Raw genomic sequence first — 19,445 nt, 5'->3', positions numbered from 1 at the left:
TGTTCATCTCAGCACCAGGGAACTCCCTGTGCATCTCTGTGTTCATCCCAGCACCAGGGATCTCTCTGTGCATCCCTGAGTACATTCCAGCACCAAGGATCTCCCTGTGCATCCCTGAGTACATCCCAGCACCAAGGATCTCCCTGTGCATCCCTGTGTCTATATTCCAGCACCAGGGATCTCCCTGTGCACACATCCCAGCACCAGGGATCTCCCTGTGCATCCCTGTGCCTCTATTCCAGCACCAGGGATGTCTGTGCATCCCTGAGTACATTCCAGCACCAAGGATCTATCTCCCTGTGCATCCCTGTACGCACATCCCAGCACCAGGAATCTCCCTGTACACACATCCCAACATCAGGGATCTCCCTGTGCATCCCTGTGCCCATCCCAGCATCAGGAATCTCCCTCTACACACATCCCAGCATCAGGGATCTCTCCCTGGTAGTGGGGAAGGGAAGGGGCAAAAATAGGCAGAGTTAATGGGATTTTGGCACCAGGGAAGAGTAAAAATTGGGCAGAGTTAAGCAGATTTCGGAACCAGGGAAGAGTAAAAATTGGGCAGAATTAAGGGGATTTTGGCATGGGAGGAGGAAAGGGACAAAAATGGGCAGAATTAAGAGGATTTGGGCTGTTTTACCCCCCTGGCCACGTCTCCTGGGTGCCAGGGTCAGTCCATGCCCCTGACAGGCAGTGGGATTCCCTGATGTGGGAATCCCGTGGATGGAGTTCTCCGTGCTCCATCCTGCATCCCACCTCCCTCCCACAGGGCTGCCTGGGCGCCTCCGTTTCCCCCCACTCCAGCATTTCGCCGACCACAGTGGCCCCAGGGGCACAAATCCCAGGCAAACTGGGAGAGGATTTACCAGGATTTACCAGGAAAGCTGGGATTTACCATCCCCATCCTCCCCCCCCCTCCAGCTTTAATTCTAGATTTCCAGGAACACCGAAAAACGAGACGACTCCCGGCCATGACCCAAAACCTGGTTTCTGTGGAGATTTAGGGCAAGGATAAACAGGTCCAAGTTATCCTGGGATAAACTGAGGGATAAATAGGTCCAAAGATGTCAGATTTTGCCAAGGAGTATATGGATGCAGGGATCCATCCCTTGAGGACGAGCTCAGAGGGAGGATGCTGCAAAGGGGGTGGTTTACAGAAGCGTCCCTGGGAATGTGACCCCGACGTTTCCCTCTGGGAGTGCCTCTCCATCCCGGATGGGTTTTTCGGGGTGTGCTCACCCCGTTCAGGGAGCAGCAGGTGGAGGAGGCGGCAGATGGGGCGCCGGAGGCCACGTTCCCACGACTCCCCTGCTCCCGAGAGGTGCTATATTTAAATCAATATTTTCCTGTTTAATCCAAGTGCTGCTAAGTCAACAAACAAAGCCATGATGGAGAACATCCCTCATTTTCCATCCCCAGATGGATTCTGCCATGGGGGGAAAGAAAGATCCATGGGATTGCCAGGCTGGCATCCTGCTCATCCCTTCACTGAGCACCAAATCCACCCTAAACGCACCCTTGCTCAGTGCTGGGGTGTGCAAGCATGTCCTGTCCATTCCAGTGGTTTTATGGGAAGCTGGAGGCAGGAAAAAGTCTCTATCTTGAGTTTTGGGGTTTTTTTTCCTTGTTTTCTTGAAAGCACCATTTCCTCCCGCAGCTGGAGCGGGATGTGCCTCCAACGGCCCCTCGGGAATTAAAAGGTTCGTGTCCATCATCAGGCACAGGGTGAAGGAGCTCCTATGCACCCAGGATGGCTTGGATTGCTCCAGCTCCATGGAAAAGCTGGAAAGCACCCAGGACAAACAGTCCTGCCCCCGAGGGAGAACAGCACGTTACCTCTCTGGGCGGGACGTGCCAAGAGGCCGAACCCCCCTCACCTCTGCCAAAACCACTGCCAAACCATGGGGGCTGGGAAAATATCCTGAGGGGATCATGCTGCAGGGGTGCTGGATCCCAGGGGAATATCTTAAGGGAATGATGCTGCAGGGATACCCAACCCCAAGAGACTATCTTGGGGGTGTGAGATCTTGGGAGAGAATACTCTGGGGGAGCATCACCACACAGACTTACCAGACCCCATTATTAATCCCTTCCCAGCACAGAGATGGGCACCAGGATGTTCCGAAGGATCACCACCACGATGTGGGATGGATGATCCCACACCCCCAAATTCCCGAGCAGCGATGAACCATTTCCCCTCCCAGACTCCCCAGACTGGCCCTTTCCATTGAGTAAGGGAGGAGAAAAAAACGAACGAGTCAAAAATAGAGCTTATTTCTTCTCCTTTGGTCCGGGAGAACATAAATCCCTGTTCCCGGCCAGCCTTCCCGGTGCCAAGTTACATCCGGTCCTCGGTGCTCTCGCTAATAATTACGGCAACTCAGTCCCCCCTCTGCCCCCCCAGCCCAAGCTGGTGCCTCCTGAAATAAAACATCCCAGCTCCACTATCCAATAAATCAAAAAGGGAAATAAAAAACTCCTGGTTTCAGCTGGGCTATGGCCGGAGCACAAAGAAATCCCGGGGCAGGAGAGAGATTTGGAGATACAGCCGTGGCCTTGCCCTTAAAAGGGAAAATTCGCACCCTCTTCCCCGAGGCCGGAGGGTTCAAGCAAGGTGAGGAGCAGGCTCTGCTCCCACGGGGTGGCCCATGGACACGAGGTGATGCTCGGCCAAACTGGGCTCCCAGCTGGTAAAAATCCACCTGGAATGCTCCCAGAGTTGGGATGAAGCTGGGGTTGGGGGGGTGGGGTCAGCAGAACATCCCTGGTACGGGGCCATCGCAGGGTTGGTACCGTCCCCGGGAGCTGCCTGAGCAGGAAATATCTCTTTATAAATTATTCAAATAGGCCATGTATTATATAAACCTAACACATTAATAATTTAGGAATGCCACTGGGTGCTCTGCCACGCCTTGGGGACCTGCCAATGTCCCCAAGGTGGCACCAGCCCCAGCCCCAGGAGGCCCCTCGTTACCCTGCTTAATTATAACTCTTGATTATTCAACAGCACTTTCCACCCCAAGACTGGAGAGGACAAACTGACACATCGGGAAAAATGCTGCAAAACTCACCCCAAATTCACCCAAAACATCCCCAAGGAAGTGTTAAACAGGAGCCACCGATGGTTGTTGTCTGGCAGTGGGGACAACAGCTGGAGAAGGAGCTGGATGGGGAGCAGAGATCCCTGGAGAATGCCATGGGGGGTATAATGCTGCAGGGATAATGGATCCCAAGAGAAAATCCTGGGGGAATGATGCTGTGGGGATGGCAGGCCCCAGAGGGGGGTGATACTGCAGGGATGCTGGATCCCACAAGAATACTTTGGGGGAATAATGCTGCAGGGATGATGGACCCCAGGAGGATATCTTGGAGAAAGATGCTGCAGGGATGTTGGATCCCAAGAGAATATCCTGGGGGAATGATGCTGTGGCAATGTTGGATCTCACAAGAATATTTTGGGGGGAGGATGTTCCAGGGATGCTGGACCCCAGGAGAATATCCTGGGGGAATGATGCTACAGGGATGCTGGATCCCACAAGAATATCTTGAGGGAATAATGCTGCAGGAATGATGGATCCCACAAGAATATTTTGGAGGGAGGGTGCTGCAGGGATGTTGGATCCCAGGAGAACATCTTGGACTAATGATGCTGTGGGGATGCCAGACCCCAGGAGAACATCTGGAGGGAATGATGCTGCGGGGATGCCAGACCCCAGCAGAGCATCCTGGGGGAAGAGGCAGCAGGGATCCAGATTTTGGGAGTATCCAAAGAAAACCCCCTTGCTGCACGTGGCTCTGCCCTGGCCAGCAAGGGTTACACAGCCCTGGGCACCTCAGCCTTGGCTGTTGGAAGGGAATGGTCCAGCCCATCGTCTCCAACCGGCATGGAGCAGGGGGAGAGAGCCCTGCCAGCACCATTCCTGCCAGCTCCCGGCAAATCCTCCGCGGGAACGGGTATTTCTGGGCTTCTCCCAGCGCTATTAAAAGCCCCGTGGGTGCTGGCACTGCCGTGCTCAGGAGGAGGTGATGCTTCCAAGCCCTTCCCGGCACAAACACCCGGAGTGATGGGAACCCAACCCCGTGTTCAAACCACGGCCAAAGGGCTGGCGGTGCCAAAAACCCACCCCAGGAAAGATCCCAAAACACGTGGCTGCACTTTGGAGTGATCAAAGCACCTTCACATCCCCCAAACTACATCAGTTCTCCCCCAGACAGGATCAAACTTTACTCATCCATCAAATATTCGGTGCATGCACAGGAATGTTTTTCCCCCTTTTTCCCACCCACCAGCACAGCAAAGTCCATGATCCTATGGGAAGGATCGGAGGTTTTTTGAGGGGGAAAATGCAGGTTTGCTCAATAAGGGGTTTAACATGGGGAATCCCAAGAAGAAGCCTTTGCAGCCAAGGAAAAGGCAATTTCAGGGATGGCCAAGAGCACGACCTTATATATCAGGACCTTACGTATCATAAGATGCTATATATAAGCAAAACATTTAATAGATATATTTATAAAACCTCCTACCACCAAAATACGGTGCTATTTAACCTGGAAACTGCTTCTTCCCATCCAAAAATCAGGGGGTTATCAGGGAGGTTTGCTCCAACAAACAAGAGCTCGTCTCCTGGGTACTGCTGGGAAGGGCTGGGAAGGCTCTTGGCCATCCAGCAGCGCATCCACACACGGGAATTTGTCCACAACAAGGGACACGTGACGGGTCTCCAAAGCCACCAGTGCTCTGGAGGGGTCACGAATCCTGGGAAATAAAGGTGTTTGTAGGAAGGAGCGGGACTTACCACCTGTGGCTTGGTCCTGGGGCCGTGTTCCTCGGGCAGCCGTGGGCAGCGGGGCAGCCGGGGCGCTGGGGTGGCCGGAGGAGAGCGGGGTCCATCCCCGGGGCTGGGGGACGTGTCACCTGAGTTGAGGGCCAGCATGTACCGCTTGGTGACATCCTCCAGCGAGGGAGGTTGGAGCGTCGGGAAGGCTTTCCCGGGGGAGCGGCTGGTGGCCGGCGCGGGGAGGTGGCCGTGGTGGCCGGAGGGGACGAGCGGCTCGGGGACGGCGATGGGGACGAAGGTGGTGGGTTCGCTGGTGTGCCGCACGTGCTTGGTGGCCGGGCGGCTCTTGGCGAGGACGGTGGGCGCGGGGGGCGGCTGGTTCTCCTGGTGGGCCGCGCGGTTGGAGCGCTTCTTGGAGCTGCGCCGGGCCACGCGAGGGGACAGCACGTCGGCCAGTTTGGGGTCAAAGCCGTAGCCACGGCTGGCGCCCGGTGAGAGGATGGGCTCGCTGCTGGACGGGGGGATGCTGGGCTCCAGCTCGCTGATGGCCTCGCCGGGCCCCTCAAAGGCACCGGCCGGCAGCTCCCCGCGGCGGCTGGGGTCGCTCAGGGACTTCTTCTTGATGGTCTTGCTGTTGCCCTTCTCGTCGACGAGCTTGGCCATGGCGCCAGGCTGGCTCACGATGGTCTGGATGAGGCTGCTGTAGTCCCGTGGGCCATCACTGCTGAGGGACAGGTCGCTGCCCGCGCTGCCCGCGCTGCCGGCGGGCTGGGGGACGCCCGCCTTGGCGCTCAGCGAGCCCAGCAGGTTGCTGTCGACGGAGAAATTCTTCGCCTCCTCTGCCACCGAGCGCCGCCGGTGGGGCATGGGGTCGCTCAGGGAGCGGTAGGGCTCGGTGCCGCCCTCGCCGCCGCCCTCCATCCCACTGGCACCCGCCGATGGGAACTTCCGTCGGCGCCGCAGGCTGCCGGGCGTGCTCGGCGTCTCGGCTTTGCCAGCTGGAAGGTCTTCGACCACCACTGGCGAGTGAGCGGGCAGCAGCATTTCGGAGTCACCGGCTGCCAGCCCGGCGTTGGGCAGCATCCAGGCCTCCACAGCTTGGTGCAGGTCCTGGAAGGGCATTGCCATGGGCTCCGGCTCCGTGACGATGCCCTCGTCCGTCACGCTGGACTCGTGACCCGACAGCTCCTCCACGGATTTACTGCGGGCGAGGTTCTCCTCCGACTGCACTTCCTTCAAACACCCTGCGCTCTCCACCTGTCCCCGAAGGGTCGTGTCTGTCGTCCCCGTCGGTGCCACCCCCTCAGCACCCTCCACACCTCCGCTGTCCTTCTGCTCGGCAGCAAAGCCATAATCCTGCTGGGAACCCATCCTGCTGATCTTCTCGAAGACCTGCCTCGCCTCCTGGATGTACTGATCCTGGATGACCATGGGGAGAGCCTCCTCGTCCCCCCGCTGCCCCCCATCCGGAGCCACCCTGTCCTGGCTGTCGGTGGTGGCCAGGAGGAGCTCGGAGGAGCTCTGCTTCATGGTGCTCTGGAGGAAAAGCCGCCGCGTCCCGGATTTTTCGGAGCAGGTGAAGGACTTGGCGCGGCGCAAAGTGGCCGTGAGGTCCTTGAGCGTTGGCCGCTCGCCCGGTGCCCAGCGGTTGGGGGGGTGAGCGGCCCCGCAGCCGCCAGGGGAGGGGGTGGTGGTGCCAGAGCATCCGTCAGAGCCCGAGTCCAGGCTGATCCTCACCCCTTTCTTCTTCACCTTCAGCTCTGAGAGGTCTGATTTCAGGAAGCTGAGGAGTGTCAGGGTCTCGGTGGCAATGTCGGGGTTGGACAAGGACTTGCGGTGCTCGGCCCGCTCCCCCTCCGGCCCTGGCTGCTGTAGGCTCTCACTCCCACGGTCCGGTTTGGCCTTGGCCATGCCCTGGGGCAGCTTGGGGCGGGCGCGGACCCCCGGCTGTGCCCAGGCCAGGCCATCGCTGGTCCCGAAACTGGGCGACCGATAGATCCCGTACCCCGCCTGGAGAGTCCTCCCTTGGCTGGGCCAACACATCCCAAACTGCTCCTCTTCCTTCAGCGTCTCCGTGCTGGAATACCGACTGCTGCTCCGCGACCCGCCGGGGCTGGCGAAGGGCAGGATGTTCACCTTGGAGACACGGGCCACCACGGGCAGGGGGTGCCGGGGGACCACCCTGGCGCAGCCTTCGGCCTCGGCATCGCCTCCATCCACCGAGCTCTCCCAGGCACCGCTCTCCTTCTTCTTCTTCCGAGCGGCGCGGGGCCGGTGGGCACCGCTCTGCCCCTCGCCCTCGCTGCCCGACGAGGCGCGGGGAGAACGGGCCGCCGCCGCTTCGTCCTCCCCGTTGGCGCGGGGTGATGGGGAGGAGGAGGGTGGTTGCGGTCGAGCCGAGTTATGCCAGGAATGCGGGCCGGGCTCCGGCGGAGCTCCGCGGGGAGAGCGGAGCGCCGGGTGCGGGACGCGGCTGCGGGGCGGGGGCGGCGGGGGAGCCCCGCGGGCGCTCGCGCCGCCGCTCCCCATCCCGCTCCCCGTCCCGCTCCCGCCGCCGCTCCCGGTGCCCCCGGCCGGCTGCCGGCAGCTCTCCCCGAAGAGTTTGCGCATCGCCGGGACGCTGGGCCAGCGCGGCGGCTCCGCGCTCAGCGCCGGGCCCGGCGGCGGCGGGGGCGGCGGGGGCGGCGGGGCGGCCGGGCACGGCGGCGGAGCCCCGGCATGAGCCGGGCCCGCGGGCTCGGGCTCGGCGAAGCGAAGCGAAAGCTGCCGTACCGACGGGGCCAGGCTGCCAAAAGCCCGGCCCGGCTGCTGCTCCGCGCTCGGCGCTGAAACTTTCCTACCCGGGAAGAAGAAGGAGGAGGAGGAGGAGGAGGAGGAGGAGGAAGGCGGGGAGGAGGCGGGCAGGAGGCACCGAGCCGCCGCTACCCCCCGGCCGCTGCCCCCCTCCGCCATTGTCGGTGCCCCCCCGCCGCCGCCGCCGCCTCCGCCCGCCCCCCGGCCCCGCCGCGCCCCGGCCCCGGCCCCGGCCCCGCCGCAGGCACCGCCCGGCCCCGCTCCTCCTCCGGGCAGCCGGCGGGCTGCATCCCTCCCGCTTTGTTTTCTCTCGCTCTCTCTCTCTCTCCCACCCCCCACCCCCCCCTTTTTCCTTTTTTTTTTTTTTTTTTTTGGCTTTTCCTCCTCCCTCACCCCCTGCTTTTTTATTTGTTGCATTCAAATAAACTTTCCTCCCCGGAGGCGGGGTTTGCTCCCGCTGAGGGGGAGGGTTGAAGTTTGGATCCCTTTTAGTTGGTTATTTATTTAATTTTTCTTTTTTTAAGTTTTTTTTTTTTTTTTTTTTTTGGAGGGGGCGGTGGGATTGGGGGCCGCAGAGCTGCCCTCTCGCTCCCAGGCTCGGCACCACATCCTTCCCCTCCTTCCCATATTTCACCCCCCTCCCGCATCTTTCAACCCCTCACGCGTCATTCCCCCCCTCCCCGCATTCTTCATCCCCCCCCCTTCATTCTTCATTCCCACCCTCCCCAGCATCCTTCATCCCCTGCCCTTATATAAAAGGAAGCAACTTTTTACACGGGCATACAGTGATAAGACAAGAGGCTTGAAAGTAAAATAGGGGAGATTTTAAATTGGATGTTGGGAAGGAATTCCTGGCTGGGAGGGTGGGGAGGCCCTGGCACAGGTTGCCCAGAGAAGCTGTGGCTGCCCCATCCCTGGAAGTGTCCAAGGCCAGGCTGGAGCAACCTGAAATAGTGGAATGTGTTCCTGCCCACAGCAGGGGGTTTGGAATGAAATGGTCTTTAATGTCCCTCCCAATCCAAACCATCCATGATTCCCTCCATCTCTTCTCAGCTTTTTATTTTTAGGGGGAAGCAGGAAAATTAAACCAAAATGTGGGTGCCAGGGAGAGATTCTTCCCGTTGCAGTGGATTTCTCCAGCCCCTGCTTTGCAGCTCGTCCTGGGGAAGGCAGAACACCTTGTTCCCAACATGCAAAGCTCCCAGCAAATCACTGCCCCGTGAACAGATTTCCTCGTGGGTTTTCAGCATCGCTTGTCAGCACTTGCTATTTGCAGCCTATAACCCTTTTTTCCCCCAAGACAGCAGATTTAGTGCTGGGGAGGTGAAAACTGAAGGTGGCTGGGATGACTGGGGGGTGAGCTGTGGCCCTGGCAGCCTGGATGGGGCTGGTGAAGTGTCCTGAACATGCAAAGGATGTTGCTGGCTCTGACTCAGGGTCACAGAAAACCTGCTGGTGATTAAAAAAAAAATCCAATATCCCCTGTAAATGCATTTTTCAGGACCTACAAAGTGCCTCCAGTGATGCCATGAGATGCAAATATTCCTTTCCTGGCTTTCCCTTTCCAACCTCCGCCCTCCTTCCCTGTTCCCCCAGGGCTGGGTGTCTCCTGGCTGTAAGGATGATGTCCCCATGATATCTCCCCCCTTCTGGCATTCAGGATGGGATTTTGGGCAGAGCCACGTATTTCATCCCCTCTGGGTGCTGCAGGAGCTGTTCCTCAGAGCTGCTTTTGAGCATCTCAGAAGGAAAGGAGATGATTTGAAGCACCTCCCTCATCTCTAAGACATCATCCCATCACCCTGGTTCCTAGGCCTGCTGGTTCCAAGAGAACTGCTGACAGGATCCCAAGGGCAGGCAGGATGTGGTTGGACCCAAAGTAATCCTTAAAAGCACCCAAAATTGTGATTCCAATATCAGGACCCTCATCCTGGGGCCACTGAATGTCCTGGCCTGAGCCCACGCAGTCCCTGCAGCCACCACCAGTTCTCTGCAGCCACCACCAGACTTTTTGGAAGCTGCTTCATTTTTTTCCCCCTCAGAGCTGTATTGTGGTTAAATCTAGTCCTCCCACCTCATCCCACGGGTGCAATCCAGGCACGGGCCGCTGTGATGGAGCAGGGCTCCTTCTTCCCTCCCTCCCTGATGCCGGGTGGGTGCCCACAGACCCGGTTGGGAACCTACAGCCCCGACTGTGTTTCTCCAAATCTAAATATTTTGCGCCCTCTCCTGGGTCCGGGTGGCGTGGCCGGGCACCTCCCACCCTGTCCCCTCCCTTTTGTCTGGGAACACCAGGCCGGGGTTGTCCCACCCCCGCCGCTCTCGCAGCCCCCAGGCGTCTTGCCTTTGCACTGCAAGACCCCAAAAATGCATCGGAGGGGATTTTGGCAGGACGGAGCTGCCTTTGCCTCCTCCGTCGCATCCCGTGCCCCAACCCAAAGTCGTTGTCCTCCCCATCGGGACACGGCCACCGCTCCCACAAAACCGGGTGGTTTGAGCCAACAGCAGCACAGGATCCCCCTCCATCCCAGCCCAAGCGATGCTGAGATCTTTGAGCGTCATCCAAGAGCCCGTGACCACTCTGGGCACCCTCCTCATCCTTGTGACAGTAAGGAGACACACTGGGACCACCCCCACTGGATACTGGGGAGGTCCCTGGGTGGCCAAGTACCCAAGGAGGACACTGGGTACCTGCAGGGAGCAAGTGAGGCTGGAGTTGTGCCCTTGGTCAGGTATAGGCAGCCAAGCTGGAGGGATGTTCATCCCTGGAAATTTGAAGCAGATTGCTTAAATCGACTCAGATGTGATTATGACAACCAGTGAAAAACGCAGTTCTCTCTCTAGATATCTGTATTTATACTCTATATACACACATACACTTATAGATCCATATGCTGTGCTCAGGTGGAGCCTGTGCTGGGCCCAGCCCTCGCCCTGCTCACGTATATTCTCTGTATGTACATACAGTGGGTGTGCAGGCAGTGAGGAGAGGGGGAGCCTTCTTCTATACATCCTACATGTTAAAGGAGACTGGCAGAGCGATTAGCAGGGTGTCACCTCACCCATCCCTCCTCGCTGGGAGGGAGCAGCATCCAGAGGCTGTGGGAGCAAAGCTCAATCCCCAGTCCAGTGTGGGAGCGGGGGAGAGGCCACACCAACAGTGGGACGTGCAGTGACATGGCTGAGGACACTGAGGAGCTCAGTGACATGGGGTTCCCAACTCCAACCATTGTGTCCAGGTGTGCTGGCTCTGATTTTGGTGGGTCCTGGTTAGGAGGTGACAGCAGGGCACCACAGACACCAGGATGGGCCAGGTTTGGGGTGCTGGGCTAAGCAGGGAGCTGGACTCAGATGATGTTGAAGGTCCCCTGGCAGGTGACAAAGCTGCTGGCTTGTGTCTGACCCAGTCCATGGTCATGGCTTGGGTGGAAAACCCAGCCTGAGTGTCCCAGTTACCCTTTCCCAGTTCCCAGTCTGGCCAGGGACGTTCTGCCACCATTTGGCAGCACCAATGGTACCAATGGGTCCCCATCTCTTCCTGGTGTGGCCCCATTCCGGGGACTGGGGCTTGGGGATGTCCAGGAAACATCCACAACACTGATCTTGAGCTGGAGAAACACACGGGCCCATGTGTCCCAGACAGGTAATGAGCTGAGCTAAACCCTCCCCAGCCTGGGAGAGGGTGTCTCCTTTTCACCTCCCCACCAGGGAATTTCTCTTCGAGTAGGGGGAGAAGCTGTCCCCCAGCAGCTCATCCTGAGCCAGGGTCTGTGTCCAGTGTGGTCCCACCATGCTATCCAGTGGATTTTTGTTGCATTGGTGGCTTGGCCACCAAATGCGGTGCTGAGCTGCTCCAACCGAGCAACCAAGCCAGGGAGAGCACACTATGGTGGGTTAATACTGCGCCGCTGCGGGCTGGAGATGGGATCAAAGTGCTGGAAGCTTGGGAGACGCCGTCCTCCTGTCCTCCAGCATGTCCCCAGCTGAAGCCATGGAGCCGAAAGTCAAAATAGTGCCACTGAGGTGGCCCTGTCCTCCCCTACGAGCCGTAGGTGACGCAGTGGTCGTGACGCCACTTGGAGCTCACCTTGTCCAGGAGGTAGCGGGTGCTCTCGCGGAACTTGCGCTGGGTGAAGTAGAAGAGGATGGGGTCCAGGACGCTGTTCATGCTGGCGAAGGGCCTGGTGCACTTGTAGGCGATGGCAAAGGCCTGCAGGGCCGGGCAGGGCACGCCGTCGGAGGAGCGGACCATCAGGTAGATGGTCTTGGTGAGGTGGAAGGGCAGGAAGCTGATGCAGAAGACGATGACCACGATGATGACCATGCGCACGGCCTTGTCCTTCCTCTTGTGCACGGCCAGGCCGACGAGCTCGTCCTTCTGGCACAGGATGCGGGCCATGCTGCAGTAGCAGCCCAGGATGGCGGCGAAGGGCAGCAGGAAGCCGGTGACGGTGAGGGTGATGCCGTAGGGGAAGTAGGCGGCCGAGCGGTCAGGGGGGCTCAGGTCGTAGCACACCGTGCGGTTCCGCTGCGTGCCTGTGGAGGCGAAGACGAAGGTGGGCAGGCACTGGGCGACGACGATGAACCACACCCCGGCACACACCAGCCAAGTCAGCTTCTTCCCCTTGCGTTTGTGCCATGAGGCCAGGGGGTGGCAGATGCCCAGGTAGCGCTGGACGCTGATGCAGGTGAGGAAGAAGATGCTGCCGTGGAGGTTGGAGTAGAACTGGAAGCGGACGAACTTGCAGGTGAAGTCCCCGAAAGGCCAATAGTCCTTCTGGGTGTAGTTGTAGATGAGGAGGGGCAGGGAGCAGACGTAGAGCAGGTCTGCCACGGCCAGGTTGAGCATGTAGATCATGGAGCGGCTCAGCGCCTTCCGCGCCACCCAGATCTGCCCGATGACCACGGCGTTGAGGGGCAGCCCCACCACGAACACCACCGAGTACACCAGGGGCAGCAGCACCTGCTTGAACTCCTCATGGAAGGTGCACGAGTTCCTCCCGGCGCCCACCAGGGCCGTCAGGTTGGCCATGGTGGCAGCACCACCCCGTCAGTGTCCTCTCTGCTGGTGCGGCCCCTCAGCGGCACCTGGGAGTGACAAAGGGGACAGCTGGGGACTCGTCTGCGTGGTGTCACATCCACCAGGATGAACCTGCACCAGTGTGTGTGACTCTGTGGGATGGAGCAACTCCCAGTATCCACCCAGGCTGGGGGATGAGGGGATGGGGAGCAGCCCTGAGGAGGATTTGGGGGTGCTGGGGGAGGAGAAGCTGGACGTGCCCTGTCCATGTGCTCTGGCATCCAGAAACCTACCATGCCCTGGGCTGATCCAGCAGGGAAAGGGGGGGATTCTGTCCCTCTGCCCCTCAGGTGAGACCCCCCTGCAGAGCTGCCTCCAGCCCTGGGAGCAGCAGCACAAGGACCTGGAGCTGCTGGAGAGAGTCCAGAGGAGGCCCCGGAGATGCTGCCAGGGCTGGAGCCCCTCTGCTCTGGAGCCAGGCTGGGAGAGCTGGGGGGGTTCCCCTGGAGAAGAGAAGGCTCCAGGGAGACCTGAGAGCCCCTTACAGGGCCTAAAGGGGCTCCAGGAGAGCTGGAGAGGGACTGGGGACAAGGGATGGAGGGACAGGACACAGGGAATGGCTTCCCACTGCCAGAGGGCAGGGAGAGATGGGATATTGGGAAGGAATTCTTGGCTGGGAGGGCGGGGAGGCCCTGGCACAGGTTGCCCAGAGAAGCTGTGGCTGCCCCTGGATCCCTGGGAGTGTCCAAGGCCAGGTTGGATCAACCTGGGCTAGTGGAAGGTGTCCCTGCCCATGGCAGGGGATGGAACAAGATGGTCTTTAATGTCCCTTCCAACCCAAACCATGCTGTGATTCCATGGTTCTAAGCCACGAGAGTGGATTTAGGGGTCTAACAGGAAGGTGAAGGGAGAGAGAGTGGGACACACGAGCCGGTGACACACAGGACAGTGAGGTGACCACAGTCACCACCATCTCAGCTCGGCTCTCCGTGGCATTTACACCCCTTAGGAAGGTTTGCACAAGGCCAACGCTCCCCTCACCCCGCTCCAGGAGAGGAAATTGCGGTGCCGTTCCACCGGCACGGCTTCCTGCTCCTCTGCAGGGGGTGCCAAAGCCCCACAGCCCGTCGCCCATCCCGCCCATCCCGGGACATGCCACCCGCCAGGAGCCCGGCACAGCCCGGCCATGGGGGCAGGCGTGGGGACAGCGCTGGGGACACAGTTCTGGGGGTGTTCTGGGCCTGTGGATGCCGCACATGCCTCCTGTCCACGGTACCCCACTGAGTGCCCCTGCACCCCCATTGAGCCCCTCGCACCTTACTGAGCGCCCCAACATCCCACTGACTCCCTCTGGCACCCCACCGAGCCCCCAGAACCCCACTGTGCCCCGCCGAGCCCCTCTGCCACCCCATTGTCACCCCAGCTCTGGGCAGTCCCAGCACCCACCTCTGCCACCTCCAAGCCAATAAGCTCTGTGGGGCTGTGGCATTCCCTATCCCCTGGGTCCCATAAACCTCCCCCAGGACTCCCCAAACCTTCCTCAGGACCCCAGGTTGGGGCAGCACCCACCCAGCACCCACAGGAGCCTCTGCCAGCCTGTGTGCTTCACCCCCGAGGACATGGGGACAAGGTGGCCGGCAAAGGGGTCTTTGGGGCACCTGGGAGAGCATCCTACCTGCCAGGGTGCCACAGGGTGCCAGTGGGCACCACGAGGTGCTGGGACCTGCTGCCCTGCCTGGCACAGGGCAGGTCTGTGCCCCTGGGGTGCTGCACTCGCCCTGCGGAGCAAGGAGCGCTTCCCCTTTCCAGCCAACAGCAGTTCTGCGGGGAAACGGAAACGGAACGGGGGTGGCAGCGTGGGCACTGCGTGGCACAGCACCCTGGGCTCCACACAGCACTGCACTGCATGGCATGGCATGGCATGGCATGGCAGGGTGGGAATTGCCCTGCATGGAACAGCACCATGGGCATCACACGGCATGGCAGGGTGGGCACTGGGCTGCGTGGAATGGCACCATAGGCATGGCATGACATGGTAGGGTGGGTGCTGTGCCACATGGATTTGCACTGTGGGCATCATCTGGCACAGCAGGATGGGCACTACCCTGCGTGGAACAGCACCACGGGCACCTCACTGCATGGCACGGGAAGGCAGGCACTGTGCCACATGGATTTGCACTGTGGGCGTCACATGGCACGGCAAGGCAGGGTGGGAATTGCCCTGCATGGAAGAGCACCATGGGCATGGCATGGCATGGCACTGGGATGCATGGAATGGCACCGTGGGCACTGCATGACATGGCATGGCATGGTGGGCGGTGTGCCACATGGAAGAGCACCATGGCACAGCAGGGTGGGCACTGGGCTGCATGGGATGGCGCTGCGGGCATCACATGGCCCCCTACACCCCCCCCTCCATGGACACTCCTACATGTGGACACAGCTCATCATCAGGTCGGGTGGATTATCCCAAAAATCCCTTTTCTCACCTCGAAAAACCCTCAGAGGTATCCTTGCTAGCCCCTGGGGAGAGGGGGTTGGTGCCTCCCAAATCCACAGGATTGTGGTCCTGGTGCCCTGAGGCAACAGTGATAGCAAAATCCAGTGGGAAATGAGACTTTTAGGGGGGAAAAGGGGTACCCGTGGTGTTGGGGTGCTCTGGAGGATGGGATCACCCTTATCCCAGGGATTTAAGGTGTCTGTGGAGGAGGAACAAGGGTTGGGAAAGAGAAGTGGGACTGTTCTGTGGCCAGATGGGGAAGAGATTAAAAATAATCCTTGTTGCTGCTCCCCAGCAGCCTCGAGCTTCCCCTGACTTTGTCCCTCTCCTACCATCGCGTGCCAGCCCTTCTCCCATGGAATTAGCTCTAATTAACACCCTGTGTTAATAGGAAGGGGCTTCTGCAAGCTGGATACAGCGGGAAAATATCCTGGCAGCTGCTGTCCTCAAATAGGATAAGGGAAGGGGCTTTCCTGCCTTGGAAACCTTCCTCTTTGGTTTGTCCTGCTCACCGGGGGGGGGCGGTTTGTGGCTCCCTGGCAGGGCTGGACAAAGCTGGGCTGGAGGGAAGCGAAAGCTCCAGCTCAGCAGATTTCCGAGGATGAAGGGGGGATGCTCCACCTCTGTGTTTTCCCTTGGCCAAAGCCACCACACCCTTGTCCCCAAACATTGCCTGGTTGATCCCAAGGTGGCCAAGGATATACCCCCTCTGCCCCAGGACTCCTTGGTGGGGACCAAGGCTGGGCTGTTTTAAGGGAAATCTCCAATTAGGGAAGCCTGGAGGTGTAATGATGCGGACAAATTGGGAATTTTTGGGTACTAAACATGGACTGTCGGGAATGAGACACAAGGATGGTCCCACTGGTGCCTCTGCCACCAAAGTGACAGTGCCACCTTGGGTGACCCCCTCTGCCTCTCCAGGCTTTAGTGCCCCATCTCACAAATCACCAGCCCAGTTGTTCTGAGCAACTCTGAGCAACTGGGCAGCATTTCCCTGCTGGAAATGGGAACTGCTGGGAACTGGGAAGGTGCAAGAAGTTGGCCTGGGCTCAGCTGGCAGGGCTGGGTTTGTCTAAACCCACACATGCATAATATACGTAAAGGCTCATATATTTATGCACCCACATGTGCATAAACACTTACACAAGCACATACACCTTTCTATATGAATAATATATACACCCCTATACGTAAATATACATCCCTCTCCTCTCTACATTTATCTGTCTACATAGACAACCATATATATGGCTCCTCACACACTTGCATTTCTCTGTACATACATATAAATATATGTGTCTCCAGTCACACACACATATATACAAACTTCCACCCCTCTATACACAAATATGTGTCTCCGAGCACAGGGACTCACCCTCCTGTATATACAGATCTCCATCCACATATATACAAATACATTTATGCTTCTATACACACATCTGTGCAGACGTGCTCATATATACAATATATTTATATCTCTGGATGTATATATGTGCAAATATATATATATATATAAAGGCAGAGGCCAGGCTACTTGGCCCCGTCCTGTCCAGTTTGGTTTGGCCCTATTGGGTCCCATCCTGACTGGTTCAGTCTCACTCCCTCGGGTCTGATCCTGCCCAGCCCGATCTCACCCCGCCAGATCCAGCCCTGATTCTTGGGTCTCATCCTGACCCAGTTCTGTCTGACACCTCTGGGCCTGATCCTGTCCAGTTTGTACCCATCCTACCCAGTCTGGTCTGAACCTTTCGGGTCTCATCCTGTCCTGTCCAGCCCCATCCTGCCCAGTTCACTCTGAAACAGTTGGGTCCCATCTTGCCTTGTCCAGCCCCATCCTGCCCGGTTCATTCTGAACCAGTTGGATCCCATCCTGTCCTGTCCAGCCCCATCCTGACCAGTTCACCCTGAAACAGTTGAGTCCCATCTTGCCTTGTCCAGCCCCATCCTGCCTGGTTCGTTCTGAACCAGTTGGATCCCATCCTGCCCTGTCCAGCCCCATCCTGCTCAGTTCACTCTGAGCCAATTGGGTCCTATCCTGCCCCGGTTCTGTTGATCCCATTCCCCCTGTTCCTGGCACTTACTGGCAGCAGGATGTGCTGGGTGGCAGCGGGTTCACTCTGACACTCTTTAGGGTCCCATCCTGCCCGGTCCAGCCCCATCCTGCCCGGTTCACTCAATCCTTTAGGGTCCCATCCTGCCCTGTCCAGCCCCATCCTGCCCGATTCACTCTGACCCACGCCGGTCCCATCCTGTCCCGGTTCGGCTTGTCCCGTCTCCCCACCCCATATGCGGCACTTATCGGCAGCGGGATGCGCTGGGGGGCAGCGGCTTCATTCTAATCCTTTAGGGTCCCATCCTGCCCGGTCCAACCCCATCCCGCCCGGTTCACTTCAATCCTTTAAGGTCCCATCCTGCCCGGTCCAGTCCCATCCTGCCCCATTCACTCAATCCTTTAAGGTCCCATTCTGCCCGGTCCAGCCCCATCCTGCCCGGTTCACTCAATCTTTTAGGGTCCCATCCTGCCCGGTCCAGCCCCATCCCGCCCGGTTCACTCAATCTTTTAGGGTCCCATCCTGCCCCGGTTCTGTTGATCCCCCCGTAGGCGGCACTTACCGGCAGCAGGATGCGCGGGGCAACGGGTTCACCCTGACCCTTCAGGGTTCCATCCTGCCCTGTCCGGTCCTATCCTGCCCTGTCCGTCCCCATCTGCCCAGTTCACTCAGACCCAGCTGGGTCCCATCCTATCCGGTTGGGTCTGACCCTGTAGGGGTCCCATCCTGTCCGATCCATCCCCATCCTGTCCGGTCCATCCCCATCCTGTCCGGTTCACCCTGACCCAGCTGGGTGCCCATCCTGCCCGGTCCTGTTGACCCCGTTGCCCCGTTCCCGGCACTTACCGGAGCGGGATGCGCGGGGATCCAGCGGCGCTCCTCGCTCGGGGCCGCCCCGCCGCCGCCGCCGGCCCCGCTCCGCCCCGGGGCCGCCCCGCTCCGCCCCGCTCCGGCCCCGCACCTGCGGGACGGCCCCGCAGGGGGCTGGGGAAGGGACACAGCTGGATTGGGGCGGGGGGGAAGAAGAACAGCTGGGCTGGGGGCCCGACAGCTGCACGGGGGGGTCTGCCCGGCAAACACCCGGCTGGGCATCGTGGGCGAACATCTGTATGGAGGAGGGTGTTTGGGGAAGCTTCCAACAACCCCAAAAGTGGGATCTACAGGCGTCGGGTGCTCCGGCCGACAGCTGGATTGTCCTGGCTGGAGGCTTGGAGCTGCTGGAGCCCTGGGAACAGGGTCTCCCTGCGGCACCGGCTCCAGAGCAGAGAGGTCGATGGCTCGGGCACTCATTAACCAGGAAACGCAGGGCCATTAAGGAGCAATAAGGCAAGGAACCCCGGGGGGACGTGTTGGGAATGAAAGGGCAGATGTACAAACAGCCCAGGGATGCCGGGAATATGTGGGATGACGGGCTTGGCCCTTCCTTTCCCTGGAAGGCCGTGTCACCCTCGCAGATTATTACCTGCTCTCCATTTTAGGGCTCGTGATGGGTCTTGGTAGATGTGGAAGGGAAGGAGGTGCTGAACAGCATCTCCTGGGTGATGGACCACCATGTGTGGAGACTCCCTGGTGTCACCTCATTGCACCAGCAGAGCAGGACCCAGATATGAGCCGAGGGGTTTTGGGATGGGATGGGGATGTGGAATGAGGTGTCTGGATCCCGTTGGCGCCTGCGCTACAATGGACAACGTGGGCTTTCATCGATCCTGGCACGAACCCACAGCCAAGCCGGACACTGGGGCCAGGGGGAGATGGGCTCTGGCAGGAGCTGCCAGGAATATTTGCAACCACAGCCATGCTGGAGCCATCACCCGCATCCTGGGGCTGCCCAGACTTGTGGGGTTGGGTTGGCGATGGCTCGGTGCCCTGGTGAAATTCCCTGCTCCCTCAGCCTCCACGGGGAGAAGGAAACCGGGGGGAAAAGTGTCTTTCCCCAGAAAACATGCCTTGTGCAAACAAGCCCAGCATCCTGTGGTGGGGAGCCCAGGACTTTCCACAAACATCCAGGGAACGCAGCTGAGAACGGACACAACTCAAGCCTCAGATGAACCACTTATCCCACCTCCAGTGCTGCCTCCCACGAGCTCCAAGCTGGTGAAAAGGGGCTGGTGGCCTCCTCCCTGCCGGCATGTGGGTGTCCTTGGCGGTCCCCAAGGTGAGCAGCCGGCTGTCCTGCTGTGGGGACACTGTAAATACTGGTGGGAGTGTTAAAGAAAGGAAAATAAAAGAGTGGCTCCTGGCTGCCTGCCAGCCCCAAATGCCTCGGCCGAGCCCAGCACCTGGACCCAGCCCTGGAGCATCTG

The 19,445-nt window shown here is 59.3% G+C and overlaps 3 protein-coding genes across 5 annotated transcripts in view; 1 reads left to right on the top strand and 2 right to left on the bottom strand.

Annotated features, from left to right (window-relative positions):
* Positions 1 to 7,730, bottom strand: part of ARHGEF17 (Rho guanine nucleotide exchange factor 17) — a 31,813-nt gene extending 24,083 nt beyond the window's left edge. For both annotated transcript variants that reach the window (XM_051779476.1, XM_051779477.1), the window contains exon 1: positions 4,797 to 7,730. In XM_051779476.1, coding sequence (XP_051635436.1) covers positions 4,797 to 7,730 — 2,934 coding nt within the window. The remainder of the gene's footprint in view (positions 1 to 4,796) is intronic.
* LOC127467504 (uncharacterized) overlaps positions 1 to 19,445 on the top strand; it is a 229,949-nt gene that overhangs the window by 52,411 nt on the left and 158,093 nt on the right. The window lies entirely within an intron of this gene.
* P2RY6 (pyrimidinergic receptor P2Y6) lies at positions 10,305 to 18,152 on the bottom strand. Of its 2 annotated transcripts, none has more exons than XM_051779540.1 (2): positions 17,989 to 18,152; positions 10,305 to 12,659 (listed from the first exon to the last, which is right to left on the bottom strand). In XM_051779540.1, exon 2 carries the CDS (start codon positions 12,601 to 12,603, stop codon positions 11,611 to 11,613), a length of 993 nt encoding a protein of 330 aa, XP_051635500.1. In that variant the 5' UTR covers positions 12,604 to 12,659; positions 17,989 to 18,152; the 3' UTR covers positions 10,305 to 11,610. The 2 variants fall into 2 exon arrangements, with proteins under 2 accessions (XP_051635500.1, XP_051635501.1); XM_051779541.1 differs by lacking the exon at positions 17,989 to 18,152 and adding an exon at positions 14,267 to 14,393.

This window comes from Manacus candei, unplaced genomic scaffold (genome assembly GCF_025592945.1).
Source record: "Manacus candei isolate 608988 ecotype Guabito, Panama unplaced genomic scaffold, ASM2559294v1 h1tg000014l, whole genome shotgun sequence".
Lineage (NCBI taxonomy): Eukaryota > Metazoa > Chordata > Aves > Passeriformes > Pipridae > Manacus > Manacus candei.
This window is presented reverse-complemented; position numbering and strand designations above follow the sequence as displayed.